Consider the following 20,421-nt stretch of genomic DNA (forward strand, 5'->3'; position numbering starts at 1 on the left):
AACGCTTGACGCTGCTCCATGGGTTGTTGCGACGCCTCTCTTTTTTCGCCAATGCACGACATTCCATCAGAGATGAGGACGTGTGTGTTAGAAGAAAGTTGTCCTTACCACAATAAGTAGAGGGAAGAGGTTCCACTCTTCGAGACCTGCGATCCGATCACAAGCGACATTGAATCGCAGCACGGCTCCTCTCCTTTCCTTGCATGCCCAGTCACATGCCCCGCACTCTCCTCTCACACTTGGCTGTAGTGTTCCAAAGGCGCTACAGCTTCAAAGCCCCATGATCCCAGTAGAATCTTCAGTACTGATTATACCAACATCTCTCTTAAAGCGCCACAGCCACTCAGGGTGATCAGCAGCAGTTTGGTTCCACGGATCATCAGATTCATATATGATCCAGCGCGCGTGATGCTGAATCTCCGCGTCAGATGGGACATGGCAGCCTGGGTTGGATGGGGACATGGTGGCGAGGACCCAGCGCCTAAGGTCATTGGCAAAGAGGCGGTAGAAGTTCGTGCCCATGGCCATGTGGCTTCGCGAGTGATTATCAGGCAGACCAGGGGTGGGAACAAGCGGAGATAGACCACGATCTGTCGTGTGGAAAGGGTTCTCGAGGAGTCTGGCAATGGACGAGGGTTCCATAGGAAAGGGAGCAAGCAGCCCTTGGTCATCGATTGGCTGGGCTGGAAAAGCTGCGGATGGGTTCTGGTTGTCAGAAGGTAAGCTGGTGCGCAGCTTAAAAGCTGATAGCCAAACGTTGTTTACTCCAATCGTGTGGATAAGCCAGCCTGCGAAGCCTTCTAGGGTAGCATTGGGAGCATCCTCGATACGGCGGATGATGTCGCAAGCCTCTTGCTGGAGTGTCCGGTCCGGCAGACCAACGGATGTGTCAGTTTTTGCTTGTGCGAAAGCGCGAAGTTGAGTCTCTAGTGGACACCGCTCAAAAAGGTGATTACGGCCGCAGATTCGCAATGTCGAAATACCCTCGGAAGGGGTACGCAGTGGCCCAAAAAGAGCTTCCGTGGCGATATCTGGGTTCGACATAATGATGTCGCGAAGCCAAGACTCTCCATCATCTCGCTGCGATGTCGAAGGTCCGGTATCTGACAGCGCATTTGATGCGAATATGATACGGCATGCTTCTAGCTGAAGAGTATGAGCGTCCGGCGGTATTCCATTTAGATCGAGATAATTCTGTCGAAAAAAGTTGACCTCAAGCTTAAGGAGCTCGTACGCGCTGACAGACGTGGCGGTTGGCGTGTCACATGCGCGCAAAGGCCAAGGCGTCATCTTCTCAAGATGAATAAAGTCTACTCTGAAGGTCAGATTAACTGTTTTTTGGATATATAACTTACTGAATTGGTCGAGCACGTACATGGCGGCACGCCATCTTCCACACGCTGCAATACATGGTCCTCGAACCCCCAATCACCTTGCCATTGCGCCATTGTTGCACCCGCCTTGAAGTGCTCCCCTAGGTGGTTCACTCGCTCCGTCCAAGTATGCATGACTAGGCTGCAGAATCCACACCTCGAATGTACATCTAGCGTAGAGGTCTTCCATCGATCTAGTGGGACATATGCAGTGTCAACTTTGTGAACAAGCCTCAAGTGTTGTACGAGGTGGTCTTTGCGATAGAAACTGCGTTCGATTTCATCTCGTGCTTGACAGGCAGAGTAATGATGTTCGTCGAGATGTGTATCGTCAGGAGATAGTTTACCGCAGAAAGTACAGAATTGATCCTCCTGCCTGGCCGATAGCGGAACTCTTGGACCCTCTGGTGCACATATCCATTGCTCTAACGAGAGATGCAGGGCCTTTTCATGACGTTGCCAGTCGTACTTTGTCTTGAACGTCTCAACGCAAAAGGTGCATTGGTATGGTAAATCGGGTGCAGCAAAGGCTCTCTTGGAGCGGTCGTTTTTCTTCAGTCCCCGCTTGCGCGATCGTCGAATTGGCCCATTGGACGTTTGAGATCCAGATGAGTTGCAGTCCGACCGCGCGTTAGAGTAGGATGTGCTGGCACTGCTTGCAGAAGACGATGGGTACAGTGTTTCTGAATTATTGTGCTCACCTTCGAGGTAGGGTCAGCTTGGTTACGTGCATACTTTCATTCGAGACATACTATTGGAGCAATCTGAACCTGTAGTTACAGCGCGGAAAATATCACCAAACGATGCTGCCTCATTTTCTGGTGGCGATTCGACCCATCGTTGCAAAGGATCTTGATGCTGAATTCCAAGCTGCACTGCAGGTGTACCAGGTCTCGCAATGATGTCAATTGGGCTTGTTTGAGTGTCGTGGACTTGCGGATGTTTTGATCCAGAGTCACGAGAAAGGCCTCGGCGACGAGCATTCGAGAACCAGGTCGTGATTTGCTTGTGTTCTAGACCGGTCTGCTGCTGCAAAGACTGCAAGTCGTTGTGACGAGGATAGGGTTTGTTCTCATGGGTGATGAACCAGGTTTTCAGAATGCGAATTGCTTCCTTATTGATACGCGCACCTTTCTTTGAAGGCGTGGCACGATTGGTCACAGGGTCGGTTGAGAGGGGCGCATAGCGCGTGCTAGGATGACTGTGTAAGTTCTGGCTGGGGAGCTCAAAGTCTGATGGCGCTGCTGCTGGATTATCCAGTAGCAATGCGGATGGTGCGATGAAGCCAAAGTCCTCAGAAAACTCGTTTTCGGTGAGGCTGCCCATCGTTGATATAGGAGCCAGACATACAGACTGAAGTGTGTAGAAGAAGACTGGCAGAGTCGGCGCCTTTGTCGCTTCATCAGCGCTAGAGCGCACAGGGTACCGTGTCCGTGCACTCCGTCTCGATGGGGTCAACAAAGTGAATTATGTAGTCTGAAGCAAAATAAATTTTCTCGTAAAATGTTCGTAAGTTATAACGGTGTTAACAATGATAATATACAACACATGGTACTATACTACACATCATCCTGTTCATCTTCCACTCTACCTCAACACAGCCTTCCCCTCATACGTCTTCACTGCCTTACTAAACAACTCCTTACACGGAACCCTCGACCCCAATCTCGCGCAAAGCAAGAACGCTCCCGAGAGTTTTCGATGCAGCGAATATGTCTCTTCGGGAGGCGGCGCAAGCCTTTCCTTGACCATGACAGGGATCAAACCACGCACTCTGTCCGTAATAGTTTGGTCTCTGAAATCGTATATCTCAGGTCCACTGCCACTAAACGGCTCAGCAAGCGTGAGAACGCTTTGGATATGAGCGTCGAGCATAGCGGGGCTCTCGCTACCGGTTAGGTAGCCGAGTTCGAGAGAGAGGTCGCGGATAGAGTTGCGGTCGCCTTTAGAGGCTGCAATGAGGACTTTAATGTAGGGCTCGACAAACTTGTCTGGGTAGTCTCGTGAAGCGCCGAAATCTAATAGCTCGATTTTCTGGGCGGAAGCGTTGTAGAGGAAGTTTGTCCAGTTTGGATCTGTCTGCATGAACTTGAACTCTACGATCTCGCGTAGACAGAGACGTAGAATTTGGGTGCCAATCCAGTCGCGTTGCTCTTGAGTAAGGGTTTTGAGCTTAGTGACGCCGACGCCGTGCATCAGCTCTGCGGTCAGCACGGTAGGACCACAAGCTTCGGGGAAAACCTTAGGGACAGTAAAAACGTCTGTGTCATCTTGGAGGAGGTCGCGGAAACGAGTTTGGCATTCAGCCTCGCGTGTGTAGTCGCACTCCCAACCTAGTTCTGTTCGAGCGTTGGCAATGGTCTTGTCTAGGTATAGACCCTTTGGTAGAAGACGAGATGCTGTCAGCAGGAGGGATAGATTGCTAAGGTCAGAGTCGATGGAGTTGGCAACGCCAGGGTACTGAATCTTGACAGCAACTGCCTGTCCGTTGGACTTGAGTACTGCTTTGTGTACCTGCCCAATCGAAGCGGCTGCGATAGGCACATCTTCGATGGATTCGAAGAGGTCACGCCAGTTTTCACCAAGGTTGCTGCTCAGGACTTTGTTCCGTTGTGAGGCCGGCATGTAGTCTGCGCTATCCTGCACTCGCTGCAGTACGTCGTGGATCTCAGGCGGCAGCATCTTAATGTCTTGGAAACTGATCATCTGGCCCAGCTTGAGAGCGGCACCTCGCATGCGCGAGAGCTTTGCAACTAGTATTTCCATGTTGCCAGGGCTAAGCATCAACGACCCAGTTGCTGACGCAGCGCCGCCGGTCGCTCGTCGGAAACCTTCACCAACAGCTCCGAGAGCCATGCTTGTGCCTAGACCAGCATACTGCCATATGCGACCGAACCGTGATGCCGGGACTCTCGATTCTCGTAACGCATAAGAGGCCTTCTCTGGTTGTGTGGCTACCTCATTGGGTGACTGTTGTACATCTGTCAGCAAATCAGCAGGCTTCAGGCACGCGGATGTACATTTCATACCTCAGATGCAGCCGCGTTTGACTGCACGTCCTGCGCCAATTGAGATGCCAGGTCTTCCATCTCCTTCGAGGTGGTTGTCGGCTGATGCTCTTGCGTCGAAGGCTGACTTTGCTGCTGCACTGGTGCTACAGGCCTATCGTCAAGCGGATGTCTGCCGCTGGTCTTTGGTATGGGCCTGTCGTCGAGCGGGTGTCTACCACCGCTCTTTCGTTCCGCAAATTCCTTCCTCGAGAAGGGGTCGCTTCCTAACATCCTTGCGACCTTTCTTGAATGGAAGACGTCTGTGTTGATACCCTCTGGTACATCCTCCACTTGTCCCTGCCCAGGCTTCAGAGGATTATAGAACACATCCTGGTTTATTTGCTTGTCCTCTACATGTTCATCACTTTGCTGTCTCGTTCCTGAAGTCTTTGGTATCTGTGTTTGAGGGTGTGAGGCGGTTGTTGGTTGCGATTCGACCGATCTCGTGTGGAAGACGTCTCTGTCGTGACCTTTCTGAAGCTTCTCGGTTTGTGGTGATATGGGAGTTTGTTGCGGGTCGTTCGCATGTGCGGGGATAGTTTCAGCGGCTTGAGTCGAAGCACCTCGAGGACTTCCGGGTAACGGTATCGTAGTCTCTGTGGACTCGACCGGTTTGATGCCTTCGTCTTTGTGACGGACCGATTCACCCTGGTCCTCAGCCAGAGGCTCCTTCGGCGCTTCGTGTACCGGCCTCTCCGAGAACGTATCCTGACCCTTCTCCTCCTGTTCGAGGGTCAACCCCTGGCTTGGTATGGTCCCGTCTGGAAGTGGTGATCTGGGGGCCTTTTCCTGCTCAACCTCCAGCTCATCGGTGGGTGGAGGTTCCTGGGCGCTGTTCTGAGCGGATCGATCGTAGTGGTGATCTTGCTCTACGCCTTCTCTTACATCCTCTGCTGGTGTTTCCTTCTCCACCGTCCCTCTTCTAGGTATGTCGGGCTGCTGTGTCCATTGTGTATTCGTCGCCCGGTCCGCTGCGGCTCTCGCGTAGGAGGGAGCTTCTTCGCTGAAGCGTTGTGAGAGGGCAATGGCAGCCGCTGCTGTGAGGGTGACGCGGTCCGTCTGACTCTTGACGGCTTTCGCTAACGACGAGGTTTTGTTGTAGGCATCCCACTGGCTCGATCGAAGCGCCATGTGCTTCTGTGCGACGGATTTCGAGGCATTGAAGAGTTTGGCGGCATCAACGAGCCGTCTGCCTGCCATTGCGATCGGATGAAACAACTACCGGGAGATGCGACACATGACGAGAAGTGCTGGAGCGGTGCGTAAGATGTCGAGGCCGTCGTGAATCCATCAGAGTTATGCGCGTCATAGCTGCATCAAGTTAGGCCCAAGTGCGGAAATGGCACGATTGGCTGGCTTTCATTCCGAGCAAGGGTCTTGATCGCCTGGTGGGGCATTCATACCCTCAACAGAGCGACCGCCTGAATTGTCATACTCACGCGATCGCATTTTCTAAAAACCCGCCGTCCTTATTAGTCGCTGGACCCGGCCCTATGCTGCTTTTTGTCACCAATCAGGAAGCGCATCCATCTAGTAGCACGAATAGACCAGTACTCGTGCCTGGTAGCACCAATCGGTACACTCCAGACGGCACGGGAAGATAGCGACTATTTGGCCTATCAGTCTGGACTGATTCAAGTGAAAGATACAAGTGTTCTCCCAGAAGCCCTCAAAATACCCAAAACTCGCCTCAGAATTTCCACCCCAGAATCTCAAGTCAACCGAAGCCATTCCAAGGGAACGAACAGCAAACATGAAAATCGCCTGTCTCCAATTCGCTCCAGAAGTCGGACGCGTCCAAGAGAACATCAAAAGAGCCGATGACATCCTCCGATCCGCCGCAATACCCACCGACCTGACCTGGCTTGTCCTACCTGAACTTGCCTTCTCAGGCTACAACTTCCAATCGCTCGAGGAAATCAAACCATTTCTCGAGCCCACCACATCCGGAATCTCTACGCAATGGGCACAGCAAGTAGCAAAGCACTACAATTGCCACGTGACAGTTGGGTATGCAGAGGTCACCATCCCGGATACCAATCCCGAGGACAGTCAAACGCAGTACAACTCCACTGTCACTGTATCACCAAGAGGAGAGATATTGCACAACTACCGGAAATCCTTTCTCTACTATACAGACGAAACATGGGCGTCTGAGGGCCCGGGGTCAAGATCACACAAACTATCCGATACCTCATCACCGGACTCGCCCTTCTACGCTGGCCAATTAGGTGATCTGGGGAAAGTCACTATGGGAATATGTATGGATATCAATCCCTACAAGTTTGTCTCGCCATGGTCTGATTACGAGTTCTCCTCCCTCGCTCTGTCGTCGCAATCGCCAATTGTTTGCATAAGCATGGCTTGGTTATGTCATCTAACGCCCACGGAACTCATGCAGGACCCATCACAACCAGACATTGCAACAGTAGCATATTGGGTCGAACGTTTCCAACCGCTCGTTGACGCCGGAGGGGAGAAGCCTATATTTGTTATCCTGGCCAACCGCTGTGGAATGGAAAAGGGTGTCTGCTATGCGGGTAGTAGTACGGTTTTGCGTATCGAGAAGGGAGTTGTTAGTTTATACGAAACAGCGGGCAAGAGCGAGGAGACGTGTTTGATCGTAGATCTGACCGAGCGGCCGAAATTCCAAGTAAGAAGTGGACGATGAAGGGGCAGAGGGCGTCAATATTGAGACTGGCTTCGTTTGACAGCTTGGCTAATCAGACATGCGGAGGGGGCTCAGAATTTGTTCTTCGTAAAGCCGTTGGTCGAACGGACTTCTTTAAAGATGGCCGTCAAGGATCATGCCTTCAAAGAGGCGGCTATGGGTTTTCTGGCACCGTCGGGAGCACACCAGAGCATAGAGGGTGGCAGAAGTGTTGAAGGTGTTGTTGGAGGGGCCATGTTTGACTAGTTCTGGAACGACGTCAATGTCATGAGCATCATTGTTAGATACAAACACCGCAGTAATATACAGTCCTAACGGGAGTATCGTGTATGTGCAATCTACTCAGGCTCATACGTGATGACGGGCCGAAAATCACTCTAGTTTCACCCCGCATTTGGCGTTCGTGAAAAGAGCGACGCCTTAAGCATTCCACACCGAAGTCCTCGGTGATTAAAGCTCCACATCACGATCATCAGTACTCCAGCAATTGTTCGTTGCGACCCAGCATGTGCTTTCATTCATCACTGCCTAGGATCTAAACCATCATGAATCGATTCCCTTCATTCCCATTTACAGACCCAAAGCGCCATGAATGAGAGGTAGGTAGGTATCCGGTAACGTGAAAAGAAATACCACCCATAGCATCCCTCGTTTGCAGATGTACTTCGCTTAGAAGACTGGTCGCTCGGTTCCCACCATGTGCGAAATTCCCAATGTAATCGCTCGTTTCGTGTAGAGAAGATTGTCGTTGCAGGAACAAGTAATGATTGAGAATCGAGAATCGAGTGAGGGATGGTTTGTCGAGGGCGATACGCTTAGATACCGAGACGGGTCTTGCGCCAGTGTCGTCGCTTGGCGTTGTACCTGTGGGTAGAATGTCAGTCTCGTGCTCCCATTATCATATGGTGAGATCCCCGTAGTGTCCAGTAGCGACGATCGGAAGCGGCGAGGATGTGCGTATCGTGAGCGGTGCGTACCTGATGGTGTTGCCGGTCCTCAGGCGAATCCACTGAGGGATGGGGCGGTTCTGCTTCTGCGCGCGCGCAAGCTTCTGCTTGGTGCGGAAAGACTTCTGGGACTATGAAGGTGTCAATAACGGATCCTAGGCATGTTCGCAACCGCGGAGAGTGATATCATACCGGCATCTTGACTGCTTGTTGTGAGTAGTCGGATGTCGAAAGGTGTTGTCGTTGTCGGAAAAAAGCCAGAATATTGATCGATGTTGGTGCGCTTGGCAGGCGGCAAGCAAAACCGGCTAGGCTGTGTTGGGTGCGCTAGTGGGGCTCTAGCGTCATCGCTGTCTTTATCACTTCTTGTGCAACAGCATCGATGACTCGCTACTGCGACGCCTTGAATTATCTGAAGAGACGTGATGACACTGAACGATGTGACTGGAATGGTGTGCTATTGACAGGCTCAGCTTTGACTTCAGCCTTTGCCGCTTGCACTTGGCTCTGCGACGTGACGCTGCACGAACATGCATATCAAACGTTGCGTATAGTCGCAGACTACGCAAGGTCTGGGCTTACAATGTACGCTTCAGGCTGGGCATGAAGAAGTGACGGCAGAAAAAGAATGGATAAAGGATGTTTCAGCTGACTTCACAGTAAACTGGATGCGGGTAATCCCTGAAGACGAGGCCTTGTAACCAAAGCGGCCAAAATTCAATTGCGATAACGGCGACATTGATACTCAGTTTCTCTTTCCTGCCTTATCTTTCCAATCGGTCTCGTCTTCTCGAAGTCGTGACATTCTTTTTGGAAGCCTCTTTTGTTCCAACACTCGTTGCCGCAGATCTCGTCATTCTACTTTTAGATCTATGCTTATCACAAGCTTTTGAGAAAACCTCATCCGCGTTCTTGAACGCGAATATACTTGGGCGGTGAAGTAACATGCTTCCCGCTTCCAGCTAGGCTTATCATATCCAATAACTTTTTTTTCGATACTATAATACATTGCCGACTCAATTGTCAGGCTCATCTCCAGATCACTCCTGCTGCGACATGTGTGTCGGGAAGTTGTAGTCTGTGTAATCGATATGTACAAACGCGCGATCAACATACGGCACACTCTCTGTATCGTCGTTAGCTCATAGATTCTTGGAAGGAAAGAAAGGGACGAGAACTTACCAAGCACATACTGCAAACTCTCACCCAAATCATGGCTATCCCTCAAACTGAGATTCTCATCAACCACGATATCTACCTCGACGTTCAGCTTGTCGCCCGCATGGTAAGCCTGCAGTCCTTGGATCCTCTTGATAGACTTTGCGAAGCGCATTGTCATGTAGAGGAGAATGTTACGCTCATCCGCTGTGGCACTAGCGCCAGTCAAGTTGCGAATGTGCTCCGCAGAGGTAGCACTCCAGTTGATGATAACATACGCAGAGAGCAAGATACCACCGAGTGAGTCGAGCCACCAAATCTTCGCAAAGTAGCCCACGAGCGGGAAGAGGATGGAGAAGGTGTTGAAGACGACATCGGTCATTGCGTCTTGGGCTAGTGCTTGAACGGAGGAGTTGCGGATGAGGCGGCACCAGAGCCAGCAGAGACCTTTAATGACAACCGTAGCGGCCATGATGGCCACAGCAGGGACGGTCAACTGTACGATTGTATGGTCAGGTCCAGAGAGTCTGGAAATGCCTTCGATGCCGACTTGGAAGAAGGACGTCATCATGATTACGGAGAAGATGAGCACACCGATGGGTTCGAGACGTCGACGACCGACTGGGTAGGCATATCTGTCCTGACGCGCGATCATCCAGGATGTAAACCAGACGATGGCGGTGGAGAGGAAGTCAAGGGCTGCATCGACTAAACTAGCCACCACGGAGAGCGACGAAGTCAAGACTGTGACAACAATCTTCATGATCAGGAGGGCAGTGTTTGCACTGAGGTTGACGTATAGCGCTAGCTTGACAATCGGACTTTCGGTGTCTTCGTCTTCTTCAGGAACCCAGTCTTTTAACTTGGAGTTGGCGATTTCTAGATCTTCTTCGTCTTCTACAGCGTTATCGTGTGCTAGGAGCGGGGTATTCTCGTCTGCTTCGGGGACCTTGTAGAGGTTTTTGGGTGTGCGCTTGACCATAGGTTTGTTTGCGCCATTGCCGTTGTTCAGACTGCCCGACGAACCACTTCGCCCGTTCTCGCTGTAGTAACCAGGTGTATTTGTCCCGTTCGTACCGTAGCCGGGAGTAACGGCGAGTGGGGTGCTGACAGCTGAAGACTCTTCGGTAATGGTAGTGGGGATCTTGACAGCGCCGGATTCAAGATTCGTGTACTCTTGAATGAGATTGTGCGGGAGTGAGGAATCGAGCAAACGGTCGATGTACAAATAGTGCTGCAGAAGCTGGTTGTTGCGCTCATAGTATTCCCGTATCGGCTTCTTCATGCCCTTCAGCTCTTCTTCCGTCTTGTAGTACTTTTCCCACTTGTACCTAGGATTGGAGTTGCCAATCAAGCGCTGGCTCCTCATCTGCGGCGTGTTGAGCACATGCGCACCTATGCTACTCCTCCGATCCGAGTCCCGATCGTAAGGCATCATAAGCCCGTTTCTGTATGCTTCCAAGTCTTCATCGTCCGTGTCGCTGCCCCGGCGCTCACTGCTGCGTATTGTAGACGGCCGGCGCGCGCTGTTGAGTAGCGAAGGAAGATGATGACCACGCGTAGATATTGCGGAAGCTTCGTTCTGGGTAGGAAGAAAGAGCTTCGAACTTGCTAAACGTGGGAGGCTGGATGAGCGCGGGACAGTCACTGGCGAGGGCGACTTGGGCGGTGGTGTGGATGGATAGTCTGGCATGACTGCGATTGGGATGCTGTCGCTGAAGAGGCGTGATTAGAGGGCCAATTCCTTCGAATCAAGGTCCTGCGCGTAAACGCGACAAAAAGAACAAGCCAATCTCGTGCCGTTCTCTTATCTCAATGGCGCAGCGCGATGAACTACTGCAGAAGACTTGAACAGGTAGATTCGTGCGCCAGCTGAATTGTCTTGAGATGGAGAGCGATGCGGAGCGTCAAAGGAAGATGTTGTGAAGCATTTCAGCCGTGTCAAAAGCCCAAGGGACTATATGGACCGTGGTGCCGCCGACGCGTGCGGGAATGCGACGAGCAGGTTCGCCGAAACAAGAGGGTCCTGCACCAGAGACGGGATCGACATATCTGAGGCCCACAAATCCTTGCACCTGCATCCACTTTAGCTATGGCCATAGCTTTTCACTAACAATCTGGGGTTCGTGAGCCGAGACGCCATCACAAGATTTTGGCCATGGTTTCGTCTCTTATGTTTCACGTAGTCACATATAGCTCGTCTAGAAGACCAATTTGATTCGTTTTCTCTACGGCATCTTCCGCTGAAACCCTGCTCCATCGAATTTAGCCCATCTAGCCGTTCTGTGCCCGCTCTGCTGAGGACCCACATTGACCGGCAGTCTCAAGTAATGTATTCGTCTCCACGGTGGTACAGTAGCGCTGTTCCAGGTCTCAAACTCCTGTCTTGGCTGTCTATCACACCTCAGAGGCTGGCATACAACCTTGAACCCTTGACACCAATATGTCCGTCAGTTTTTGCGTGCCCTAGCGCGTACTCCAGAATGCCTATGCCTTGTTGCACCGTTCCTCCATGCCCAAGGCATCTTGCAAGCACGCATCAATGAGTATGTTAAATATATACGGATGGTTGCGTATGCGCTCTCGGCATTGCTTCTTGTCCTGGACTCGATGCTCGTGCAAGATACAAGAATGAGGCAGAGTCAATTCCCACTGAGACGAGGCACCATGCTTATTCGGGAAAACTTTGTCCCTGTATATTTCGACCTGCAGAATAGCGACCTCGAGGGCGAAGTCTTTATGCGTCTCTTTCAGGTCACACAGCAGCCTGGTAGCGTCCTCGTACGACGAATCCCGAATGTACCAGGTGGCCACGGAAAGTACTAAGAAGCGGATGAACTTGGAAGACTGCGGCAAATCTGCGTATGCATGCTCGATCAGATCTTGGTCAGGACTGGAAGGCCATTTCCATATATGCGGCTGTGCAATCAAGGCAGTCAATATGTCATCTCGAAACTGGGGAATGTCGTACTTGTCAGCGAAAACGTAGAGGCGCAGGAACGAAGCACGCATCAACTGGCAATCGACCACCGACTCTGGATTCGTCCAACGCGAATCGTTCTTCTTCCTTTCATCATGGTAGCCTTTTTCGTCGATCCCAGGGATGGTTGTGGTTTCATCCCTCAATTTTGTCATGAGTTTCTGGAGGACGGCGTCATGTGTACGCATGGAAGCAGCACTCGACTGAGAATTGGCTTGGAAGTGTGTCCACTGCAGGAATATCCGGAAGGTCTGTTCGGAAACGTCTGTCAAGGGTAGAATGCGATCCGTAGCCTCTTTGAAAGGACCCTCGAACGCGCCACGAAAGTACAGTGAGACAGCCGAAAGCTGATCGCGATAGACGGGTATATCGACTGCCACATCTGCTTCGCCGACACGCACGGTGACCATTTCGAAACTCATGGTTCTGTCATATATGTCAGCTTTATCCCCAAAGTCGCAGAGTTGTCGGTATGTCATGTTCCTTACAGAAAGTTTGGCAGCATCTTGCCGCTAGGTGTATGACCAGAGGCCATCACGATGACTAGACTTGAGCTGCGCTGAGTGTGGTGGCTATTCTCGATGGATGGTGGATGTGAGTTGACCTGTGCGATATAATTATATCATATCGTATCGTTTCGCTTTTAAGCGAGAGAAGTGTAGTGGAGGCGACTCCTCTATGGACGTGTTCATCGCTCGTCCTCTCATCCCAGACTGGTACTCTCGAAAAGCCAATGCTCAGGTCTGCATTCTGATCGCCAGGTTGGATGCCGTACTTGTAATAGCTGAGATATTCTGCTGGTCTCAGCGGTGGTGTGCATCCTTTTCGTTTTGTCATGCTGATGTAAGAGAAGCATTACCTTGAAGACGTTAAATGTTCTCAGAGAATTCCAGTGGCGTCTTGAGGTGAGCACTGAGGTATAGAGGGAAGGCGCGACACATCAGCTTGTCGCCATCTTGAAGAAGGCACGACCGGACAGAACTAAACACACACTCACGGTAGGCCAAGCTTGCGTCGACACATGAAGTCTTCAAATGCTGGGTAACAAGATGAGAGATAGAGGACGTAAGACTGGCTAGAGATACGAAGAATGCGCAAACACGCAACAGTTGCGTAGCGTCTATCGAAATGTTGTGTGAGAAAGTGGGGGAGGCGTGGTGAATTATCACCAACAATAAACCAAGCATGACTGATATGCTAATATCCCTCTCTATATATTTCCGCCTCCACGTTATGCCCGTCCCAGCACGCCCTATGTGCAAAAACGCCGCCCAATGCCATATAATACATAACCGTCTTTCTGCATAGCCTCCCAGCCTACAATCCCTCCACACTTAACCCTGGAGTCGCACCCCTATACTTCTCCTTCCTTGCCTCAATCTCCTCCTTCATCCTGGCCTGTCTCTCCTCCCTTCCTACACCCCTAACATACTGCAGCAACCTCAGCGCACCCGTCGGTGTGACACCTTCAACTCGCCTGGCCATACCTACGCTTTCTGGTCTGGCTACCTCCAACGCCCTCTTCTCTTCAAAGCTCAACCCGAATATGGATTCGTAGTCGAGGTCAAGTGGTAATTTCAGGTTCTCGTCCTTGAGCCACCTGGCTTGAGAGGCAGTTTGGGCGGCGACATAGGGTGCGTATGTGGCTTCGATGTGTACGCGGTCTTGTATGCGCTGTGTGAATTCTCTAATTTCAGGTAGGAGGCTCGCAAGGTTTGATGGAGTGGTGTTGGGTAGACGGAGGAGGTCGTATGCGGAACGTTTGGTACTGTCGTTTCTAACAGGGAAACCTTCTTTGTTCCAGTCTGTCCATCCCATAGTCTTAGATTGAAGAACCTGTGTCAAAGTGGCCATTTGCTCGGCTTCGTCTTCGAATGCTTTCCAGCGCGAGTCGCCAACTACTCCGGCGGCTCGACCCATGGCCGTAAGACGCGTGTCGGCGTTATCGGCACGGGCGGACATACGGTATTCGGAGCGGGAGGTGAACATACGATACGGTTCGGAGACACCCTTGGTAATGAGGTCGTCAATCATGATGCCGATGTATCCATCCGCTCTCGTTAAGACCATGGCTTCTTTCCCTAAGCTCTTCAGGCCGGCGTTGATACCAGCAATTACACCCTGGCCTGCTGCTTCTTCGTAGCCAGTTGTACCGTTGATTTGACCTGCTAGAAAGAGTCCTGAAATGTTCTTCGTTTCAAGGGTAGAACGAAGATGGCGTGGGTCAACGTAGTCGTATTCTACGCCGTAGCCAGGCTGTAACATGGTCACGTTCTCAAGCCCCTTGATAGTCTTGAGCATAGTGTTTTGTACGTCTGCAGGGACTGTGCAGGAAATTCCATTGGGATAGATCATGTCGCTGTCGAAACCTTCCGGCTCCAGCCATACGATATGCGATGTCTTATCTGCGAAGCGAATTACCTTCGATTCTAGCGAAGGGCAGTATCGCGGTCCTTTGACGGTTTCGCGAATGTGTATAGATTTGTCGAGGTTGTTTCGTATTACGTCGTGGGTTGCTTCATTCGTTCGTGTCTCGTGATTCAGTAGTTGGTTCTCGACCTGTACTCGCTCGTTCATATAGCTGAATGGCATGGGTGGATCATCACCCTCTTGGGCTTCCAGAACTTTGTAGTCGATCGTCTTTCCGTCCAGTCGTGGTGGTGTTCCCGTCTTCAGTCTTCCCATTGTGAAACCGGCATCCTTCAAGCTCTTACTCAGTCCAAAAGTTGCAGCTTCGCCCATGCGACCCGATGGATATGACTCAAGCCCGATGTGTATTTCGCCACCAAGAAACGTGCCAGTCGTTATGACAACATTGCCTGTTGGTATTATCTCCCCACTCTCCAACCTCACACCAGTAATTTTCCCATACCGGCCCTTCGATCCCTCCTCTTGCGTCCTATCGACAATGATGTCCGCCACACTGCCCTCCACGACACTTAGCCCCTTGTATCCTAGCATCTCATCCTTCATGTATCTCTTATACAGCGCCCTGTCAATCTGCGCTCTGGGACCCCACACTGCAGGGCCCTTCTTCCTATTCAGTACCCTGAACTGTACGCCGGCTTTGTCCACAATACGTCCAACGACACCATCCAGCGCATCGATTTCGCGAAGCATAGTACCCTTTCCGATGCCGCCGAAAGAAGGGTTGCAGGAGCAGACACCGAGGTTGTGGACGGAAGGCGTTATGAGGGCTGTTCGTGCGCCGGAGCGGGCTGCCGCTGCGGAGGCTTCACATCCTGCATGACCGCCGCCGATTACTATCACATCGTATGGTCTATACCAGAGTCAGAAACGGTCCAATGGTGGGGTTGGAAAGCGCAGTGGCGTACCGATCAGTGCCAGACACAGTCGCAAATGTGCGTGGATAGCGGGTGAAGCGATTGAATGACCGTACACGGGGCGCGTGGCCCCAGAGCTGACGCGCTGGTAATGGCACGACTCTGTGCATTGTGTAAAATTGCTGTGTTGGAGTTTAGACGCCGTACTACAAAAAGTTGGGATGGGCCAACTCGGAGGTCTTCGTTCGCCGCATCACGTCCGTGCACAAGTGGGCAGTTTGTAAGAACGCAATACTTAGGACGCTCAATCGATGCCTTAATCGGCGTTATGGCAAGCGAAATTCCCTTGCCGGAATTTCCTGGATGTCAGTGTATGTCCAAGTTTTCTGAAGAAAAAAGGTATCATTCCGTAAATCCCAAGCCACGCCACTCCTAGAGTAGAGATCATACAAAGTGAACTTTCAGTCCATGGTGGTACATTCAAATATCGTAAAGGGAAGTCCCGTGAAGAGATCCTACAGCGCCGAGCAAGATATGCTTCATCAAGAACCATCGATCCAGCACAAAACATCTTCCACTTGCGGGTATTATAAGAGAATCGCCGTTGGGTGATATCCTAGTCGAAACAGCAGGCAAAACCGTCCATTTAACCTAACCTTCCTGAACAAGACCCTCGTCGGTAGTCTCCGTCTCCTCAGTGTTACGAGGGCGGGATAAGACGTCGAAGTTGCCTGCATCGGAATTAGCAATCCATCTCCTCACTAGTCCAACACTCCAAAAACATACGTGCAACCAAGCTCAAATTGCTCTTCTTGTTGCCCTCGGAGTCAAGGTACGTCTCCATGCGCGCATCAGCATCAACATAGAGTAGCGATCCCTTTGGCAAGTTCATCAGGAAATCCTTCTGTGCTCCCTGTACGAAACTCGCGATCCGGAACCAGCTGGTCTTCTTGTCATCGCCTTTGCCGTAGTTCGTTCCTACTATGTATCGAACCAGTGTCCTGTCGCCGGATATGGTGACTTCTTCGGGTGCAACACCTAGACGGCCAATAACGGTCATGCGCGCGACTTGCGAGGGTCGGGTGGAGGAGAAGCTGCGTGTAAAGGCCGAGGTGGGAGCGCGAGCTGCGGCGCGGAATGTGGAGGAAAACATCGTCGCTGTTGTTTTTGGTGGTGCGGAATTGGCGGGTTGCGTACTTTTCGGTGGTCGAATTGACGGCTGTGGGGTGGACGTTGTTGTGATGCGAGGCGGGTGGGGGTGTTGGGGCGCGACGCGGTTTGGGCCAAGTTGGGCTTGGACGCTAAGGGACGCTCACACGTGCGTCTCTGCCGTTCAACTGCACATCATCTTTCTCTCGTCTGCCATTGGTCACCATCGGCTTATTGGAGAAACCTTACTAGTCTATAGTCTCTTTTATTACAGGGTATATGCTTTTGTTATCCAAACGCCTCTTGTGGACAGCCCATGTTCCCCAAAGTCTCTCATCTAGTGGGCTTCATCCCGCTTTGACTATCGCCTTGCCTTCTTCTTCTCCCTCTCATCCTCTTCACTGTCGTAATCCTTGTAGATTCCAACTGGTTGAGTCTTTTCCCACGCACCTGTAAAGACAGCCTTCTCTCCCTCTTTCAGCGCATACTTGAGTAGCGCCTCCCGAGGGTCCTCGTCCCTCATATCACTGCCTTCAATCTGCTCCATGACATATTTCTGATCAGGCGTTGACTTTGCAAAAGGCGTCGTAGCTGGGATATGCGGTCTCCGTGGATCCCTGCTTTTGCCGGATGCTGTGAGACCAATTGTGGGATGGCGCGCTGAGAATGAGGCTGCATTGCCAGAAGGATCATGTGCTTCACCAGCCATTCCGAGAGGATCCATATCTACAGTGAGAGATGGGTCATCATCGAGATGCCGCTTCTTAGGTGCCTTGCTGAGGATTGTGAGAGCGCCAGCGTTGGAGAGCTTGGGATTGAAGAGGATCGTTGTCTGACCGTTGGCTGAACCTGTGAGAATCTGGTTGAGCCTGGGATGCCAGTTGACTGTGATTAAAGGAGACCCTGGAGTTACTGGTGTCACAAGCTCTGGGCGAAGAGTTGCAGGGTTGAGGATGTGGAGGTGGCCAGTCTCTGATCCTGTGACTATGCTCTGCGAGTTGGGCGCAAACTTGATGTTCGATGTCGGATATTGCGAAGACGTTGACGGATGTGATGTGGTGTTGAGGGGTGTCTTGAACTTCCTGGTATCCCACAGCTTGATCGTGTCGTCTCCTCCTCTTGTAATGACCAGCCTGCCATCTGCGCTGATATCCAACCCACTTGTCCAGGTGTCCCTCGCATGTGCTTCTTTAATTTCTGCTGTTGGTCGGTGGTATGGACCTTCACCACCCCACATGACCAGACTTCCGTCTAGTGCTGCTGATACAAGCATACTGCTTCCTCCCTCGGCCGCCGCACCCCATGCGATGGCCGTCATCCTTGTCATGCCTGCACTACCGGAAGCTCTCGATTTGTGTACGATGACTTCTTCCTGCTTCATCCTCTTGTTCACGTCCCATATCCGTACAGTGCTGTCTGTGCCTGCTGTAGCAAAACGATCGCGATTCGTTGGATGCCATGCGCCGCTCGTGATTTCGGCTGTGTGTCCTTTTGTATTGTGCTTGTCTCTCAAGTACATGTCGCCCTTGACGAACTCCGATATAAGTTCTCCATCCCTGCTGAAAAGTCTTGCTTGTGAAGTCGCGGTAATGCATAGGAATTGGCCTCCAGAGTGTGGGCCGAACAAGACTTGATGTATCGAATGCGATTCTGCGGTTTGAGAGGGTTTTGTCGTGAAGGGATCTACCGTCTTGAATGCGCGGATGGTACTCGGCGTGAGCGCACTGAGGTCGTGCAGCTTGAGTGTGCAGTCGTTTCCTCCGGTCACCAGCCGTGTTCCAGATGCATCGAGCGCAATCGTCGTGACTGCGCGGTCGTGGGTCTTGATGATCAATTCGTGAGAAACCGGATACTCGTCCTCCTCATCGCTCATATCACTGTCATCGTCGTCGGAATCCTTGTCGTCGTCAGAACCGGCCTCTTTCTTCGCCTGTTTGCTTTCATCGACCACTGGCCTTCGGGCGCGCTCGATTTGCGCCTCTACGTTTACGGAGCCATCCTTCTTCCCAAACTCACTTGGGAGATATTGCTTGAGAGCTTGTTCATCGTCTGCAGAGAAATCCATTGTTGTCTTATACGCAAAGCACAGTGACTTCGGTTATTGTTGAGTCGACAGCTGGTCGCGAGAAAGTTCGAGGTGCAGGCGGCGGTATGACGCGCCGCGCTACAGTGCCCGTGCGTCAGTTGAGCACCAACGCCAGTTGAGCACCCCCACCAGCTCAACAACAAAACTTTAACGCGTTATAACTTAACTAATATAGATTTAATTTAAGAAGTAATTATAGAAATTAAATTATAAGAACTAGAAGATAATTTCTTATACTAAGTAATTATAAAAAAGTATAGTATAGCACAGATAATATTAATAAGATAATACTGCGGCAAAACTAAGGCCTATAGTATACGCTACCTCTTCCTCTATCTATAATACGAAAAAGAGCTTCTATAATACATTAATACGCTTACTAAATAACATTTACTACCTTTAAAAGAAATAATATAACGCTTTACTATAGACTTAACTAAAAAAGAAGTTTTAGAAACTTAGGTTACTTAGTTTCTTTAGCGTTATTCTAACTCTCTTATCTTAGCGTATAGTAAGAAGTTAAGTAAACTTTATTATAACGCTAATTTAGGAGCTAAGTATAGCTTATACTTTAAGCTTTTAATTAAAAAGATAGAGAAGTATAACGTCTAGCTATCTTATATATTTAATATAGATAAAAAGAAGTTTTAACTTAGAAAGATTAGTAGAATAAAGCGTATTTTCTCTAAAGCACGTTATATAAAAAAGAGGGTACGCTAACTACTTAAAGATAGCTTAAGTAAGTAGATTACTATTATAGCTTATATTTATTTAGATAGGAGCGTTTTAAGTCTTTTTCTTATCTTTAAAGTAGCTAATAAAGCTATATAAACTAGCTAAGTTAATACTATATAAGTAGAAAACTACTTAGTCTTTACTACGTTATTGCCCTCTAGCTAAAGTAATAATAATATTAGATTATATTAGCTTAAGGAGGTGTTTAAAAGAGAAACTTAGTAGTATACTTTAACTAAGTATTAATTACTACTCCTTAACAGCTATAGATCTTATATTATAATAGACTTTATTAATTATTATTATAATTATAAGATCTTATTAGCTATATATCTACTTTATACTACCTATACGCTTTAACTACTTAATAAAGTAATATTTAAACCTTTAGTAAACGCTTACTTAAAAGAGCTAACTTAATACTTTTAAAACTACTAAAGATTACTTAATATAACTAAAAGAGACTTCTTCTTACTTTTCTAGAGGTCCTAAGTTAAGGTTTTTAAACCTTTCTTTATTAAAAGGTCTTTTAAAGTAACTAGTATATACTTACCTAATCTAGTAGTTATACTTAATAAGTTTACTAAGGAAAAGTTAGATTTAGAAGCTAGTTTAAGCTCTATACTCTTTACTAAGAATTAGCTTAAGCTAAAGTTAATTATACGTTAGAAAGTAAGAGATTAAAGTAGTAAAGAAGTTAAAAAGCTTTAATAAAGTTTATACTACTTTATAGCTTAAAATATACTCCTTTATAGTAAACTCTAAGGCCTTAAGTAGTTTCTAGCTATTAAGAAAAAGTAAGAAACTAAATCTTATACTTTATAGCTTAAAGATTATCCTAAGTATTATAGTAGAGCTATTTAGTAGTTACTAATAAGCGTTAAATAAGTTTAAGATAATAAGATATAATAATAATAATAAGCTAAGCTTAAAAAGCTTTAAAAAGCTAAGTAAGCTAAAGTAAGTAAAGTAGCTTATAATTATAAGG

The 20,421-nt window shown here is 49.5% G+C and overlaps 6 protein-coding genes across 6 annotated transcripts; 1 reads left to right on the plus strand and 5 right to left on the minus strand.

The window, feature by feature from the left end:
• Positions 1–270: 270 nt before the first annotated feature.
• On the minus strand, positions 271–5,623 carry GT037_010551 (ubiquinone biosynthesis protein coq-8; the record flags this gene model as incomplete). Its single annotated transcript, XM_038935598.1, has 5 exons — positions 271–1,310; positions 1,376–2,074; positions 2,126–2,762; positions 3,147–4,343; positions 4,403–5,623. The coding sequence occupies 5 exons, from the start codon at positions 5,621–5,623 to the stop codon at positions 271–273; spliced, it is 4,794 nt and encodes a 1,597-aa protein (XP_038781848.1).
• Positions 5,624–6,176: 553 nt separating this feature from the next.
• Positions 6,177–7,094, plus strand: GT037_010552 (carbon-nitrogen hydrolase; the record flags this gene model as incomplete). Its single annotated transcript, XM_038935599.1, has 1 exon — positions 6,177–7,094. One exon carries the CDS (start codon positions 6,177–6,179, stop codon positions 7,092–7,094), a length of 918 nt encoding a protein of 305 aa, XP_038781849.1.
• An 815-nt stretch (positions 7,095–7,909) lies between these two features.
• Positions 7,910–8,239, minus strand: GT037_010553 (60s ribosomal protein l39; the record flags this gene model as incomplete). Its single annotated transcript, XM_038935600.1, has 3 exons — positions 7,910–7,958; positions 8,072–8,172; positions 8,234–8,239. The coding sequence occupies 3 exons, from the start codon at positions 8,237–8,239 to the stop codon at positions 7,910–7,912; spliced, it is 156 nt and encodes a 51-aa protein (XP_038781850.1).
• An 842-nt stretch (positions 8,240–9,081) lies between these two features.
• On the minus strand, positions 9,082–10,892 carry GT037_010554 (cation diffusion facilitator 10; the record flags this gene model as incomplete). Its single annotated transcript, XM_038935601.1, has 2 exons — positions 9,082–9,167; positions 9,224–10,892. The coding sequence occupies 2 exons, from the start codon at positions 10,890–10,892 to the stop codon at positions 9,082–9,084; spliced, it is 1,755 nt and encodes a 584-aa protein (XP_038781851.1).
• Positions 10,893–11,686: 794 nt separating this feature from the next.
• GT037_010555 (uncharacterized protein) lies at positions 11,687–12,714 on the minus strand (the record flags this gene model as incomplete). The annotated part of the gene is made up of 2 exons (XM_038935602.1): positions 11,687–12,605; positions 12,668–12,714. 2 exons carry the CDS (start codon positions 12,712–12,714, stop codon positions 11,687–11,689), a joined length of 966 nt encoding a protein of 321 aa, XP_038781852.1.
• Positions 12,715–13,496: 782 nt separating this feature from the next.
• On the minus strand, positions 13,497–18,677 carry GT037_010556 (trna uridine 5-carboxymethylaminomethyl modification enzyme gida; the record flags this gene model as incomplete). The annotated part of the gene is made up of 5 exons (XM_038935603.1): positions 13,497–15,459; positions 15,515–15,608; positions 16,120–16,194; positions 16,250–16,764; positions 16,975–18,677. 5 exons carry the CDS (start codon positions 18,675–18,677, stop codon positions 13,497–13,499), a joined length of 4,350 nt encoding a protein of 1,449 aa, XP_038781853.1.
• Between the last annotated feature and the right edge of the window lie 1,744 nt (positions 18,678–20,421).

The sequence above is a fragment of the Alternaria burnsii genome (genome assembly GCF_013036055.1).
Source record: "Alternaria burnsii strain CBS107.38 chromosome Unknown 756, whole genome shotgun sequence".
NCBI classification, from domain to species: Eukaryota; Fungi; Ascomycota; class Dothideomycetes; order Pleosporales; family Pleosporaceae; genus Alternaria; species Alternaria burnsii.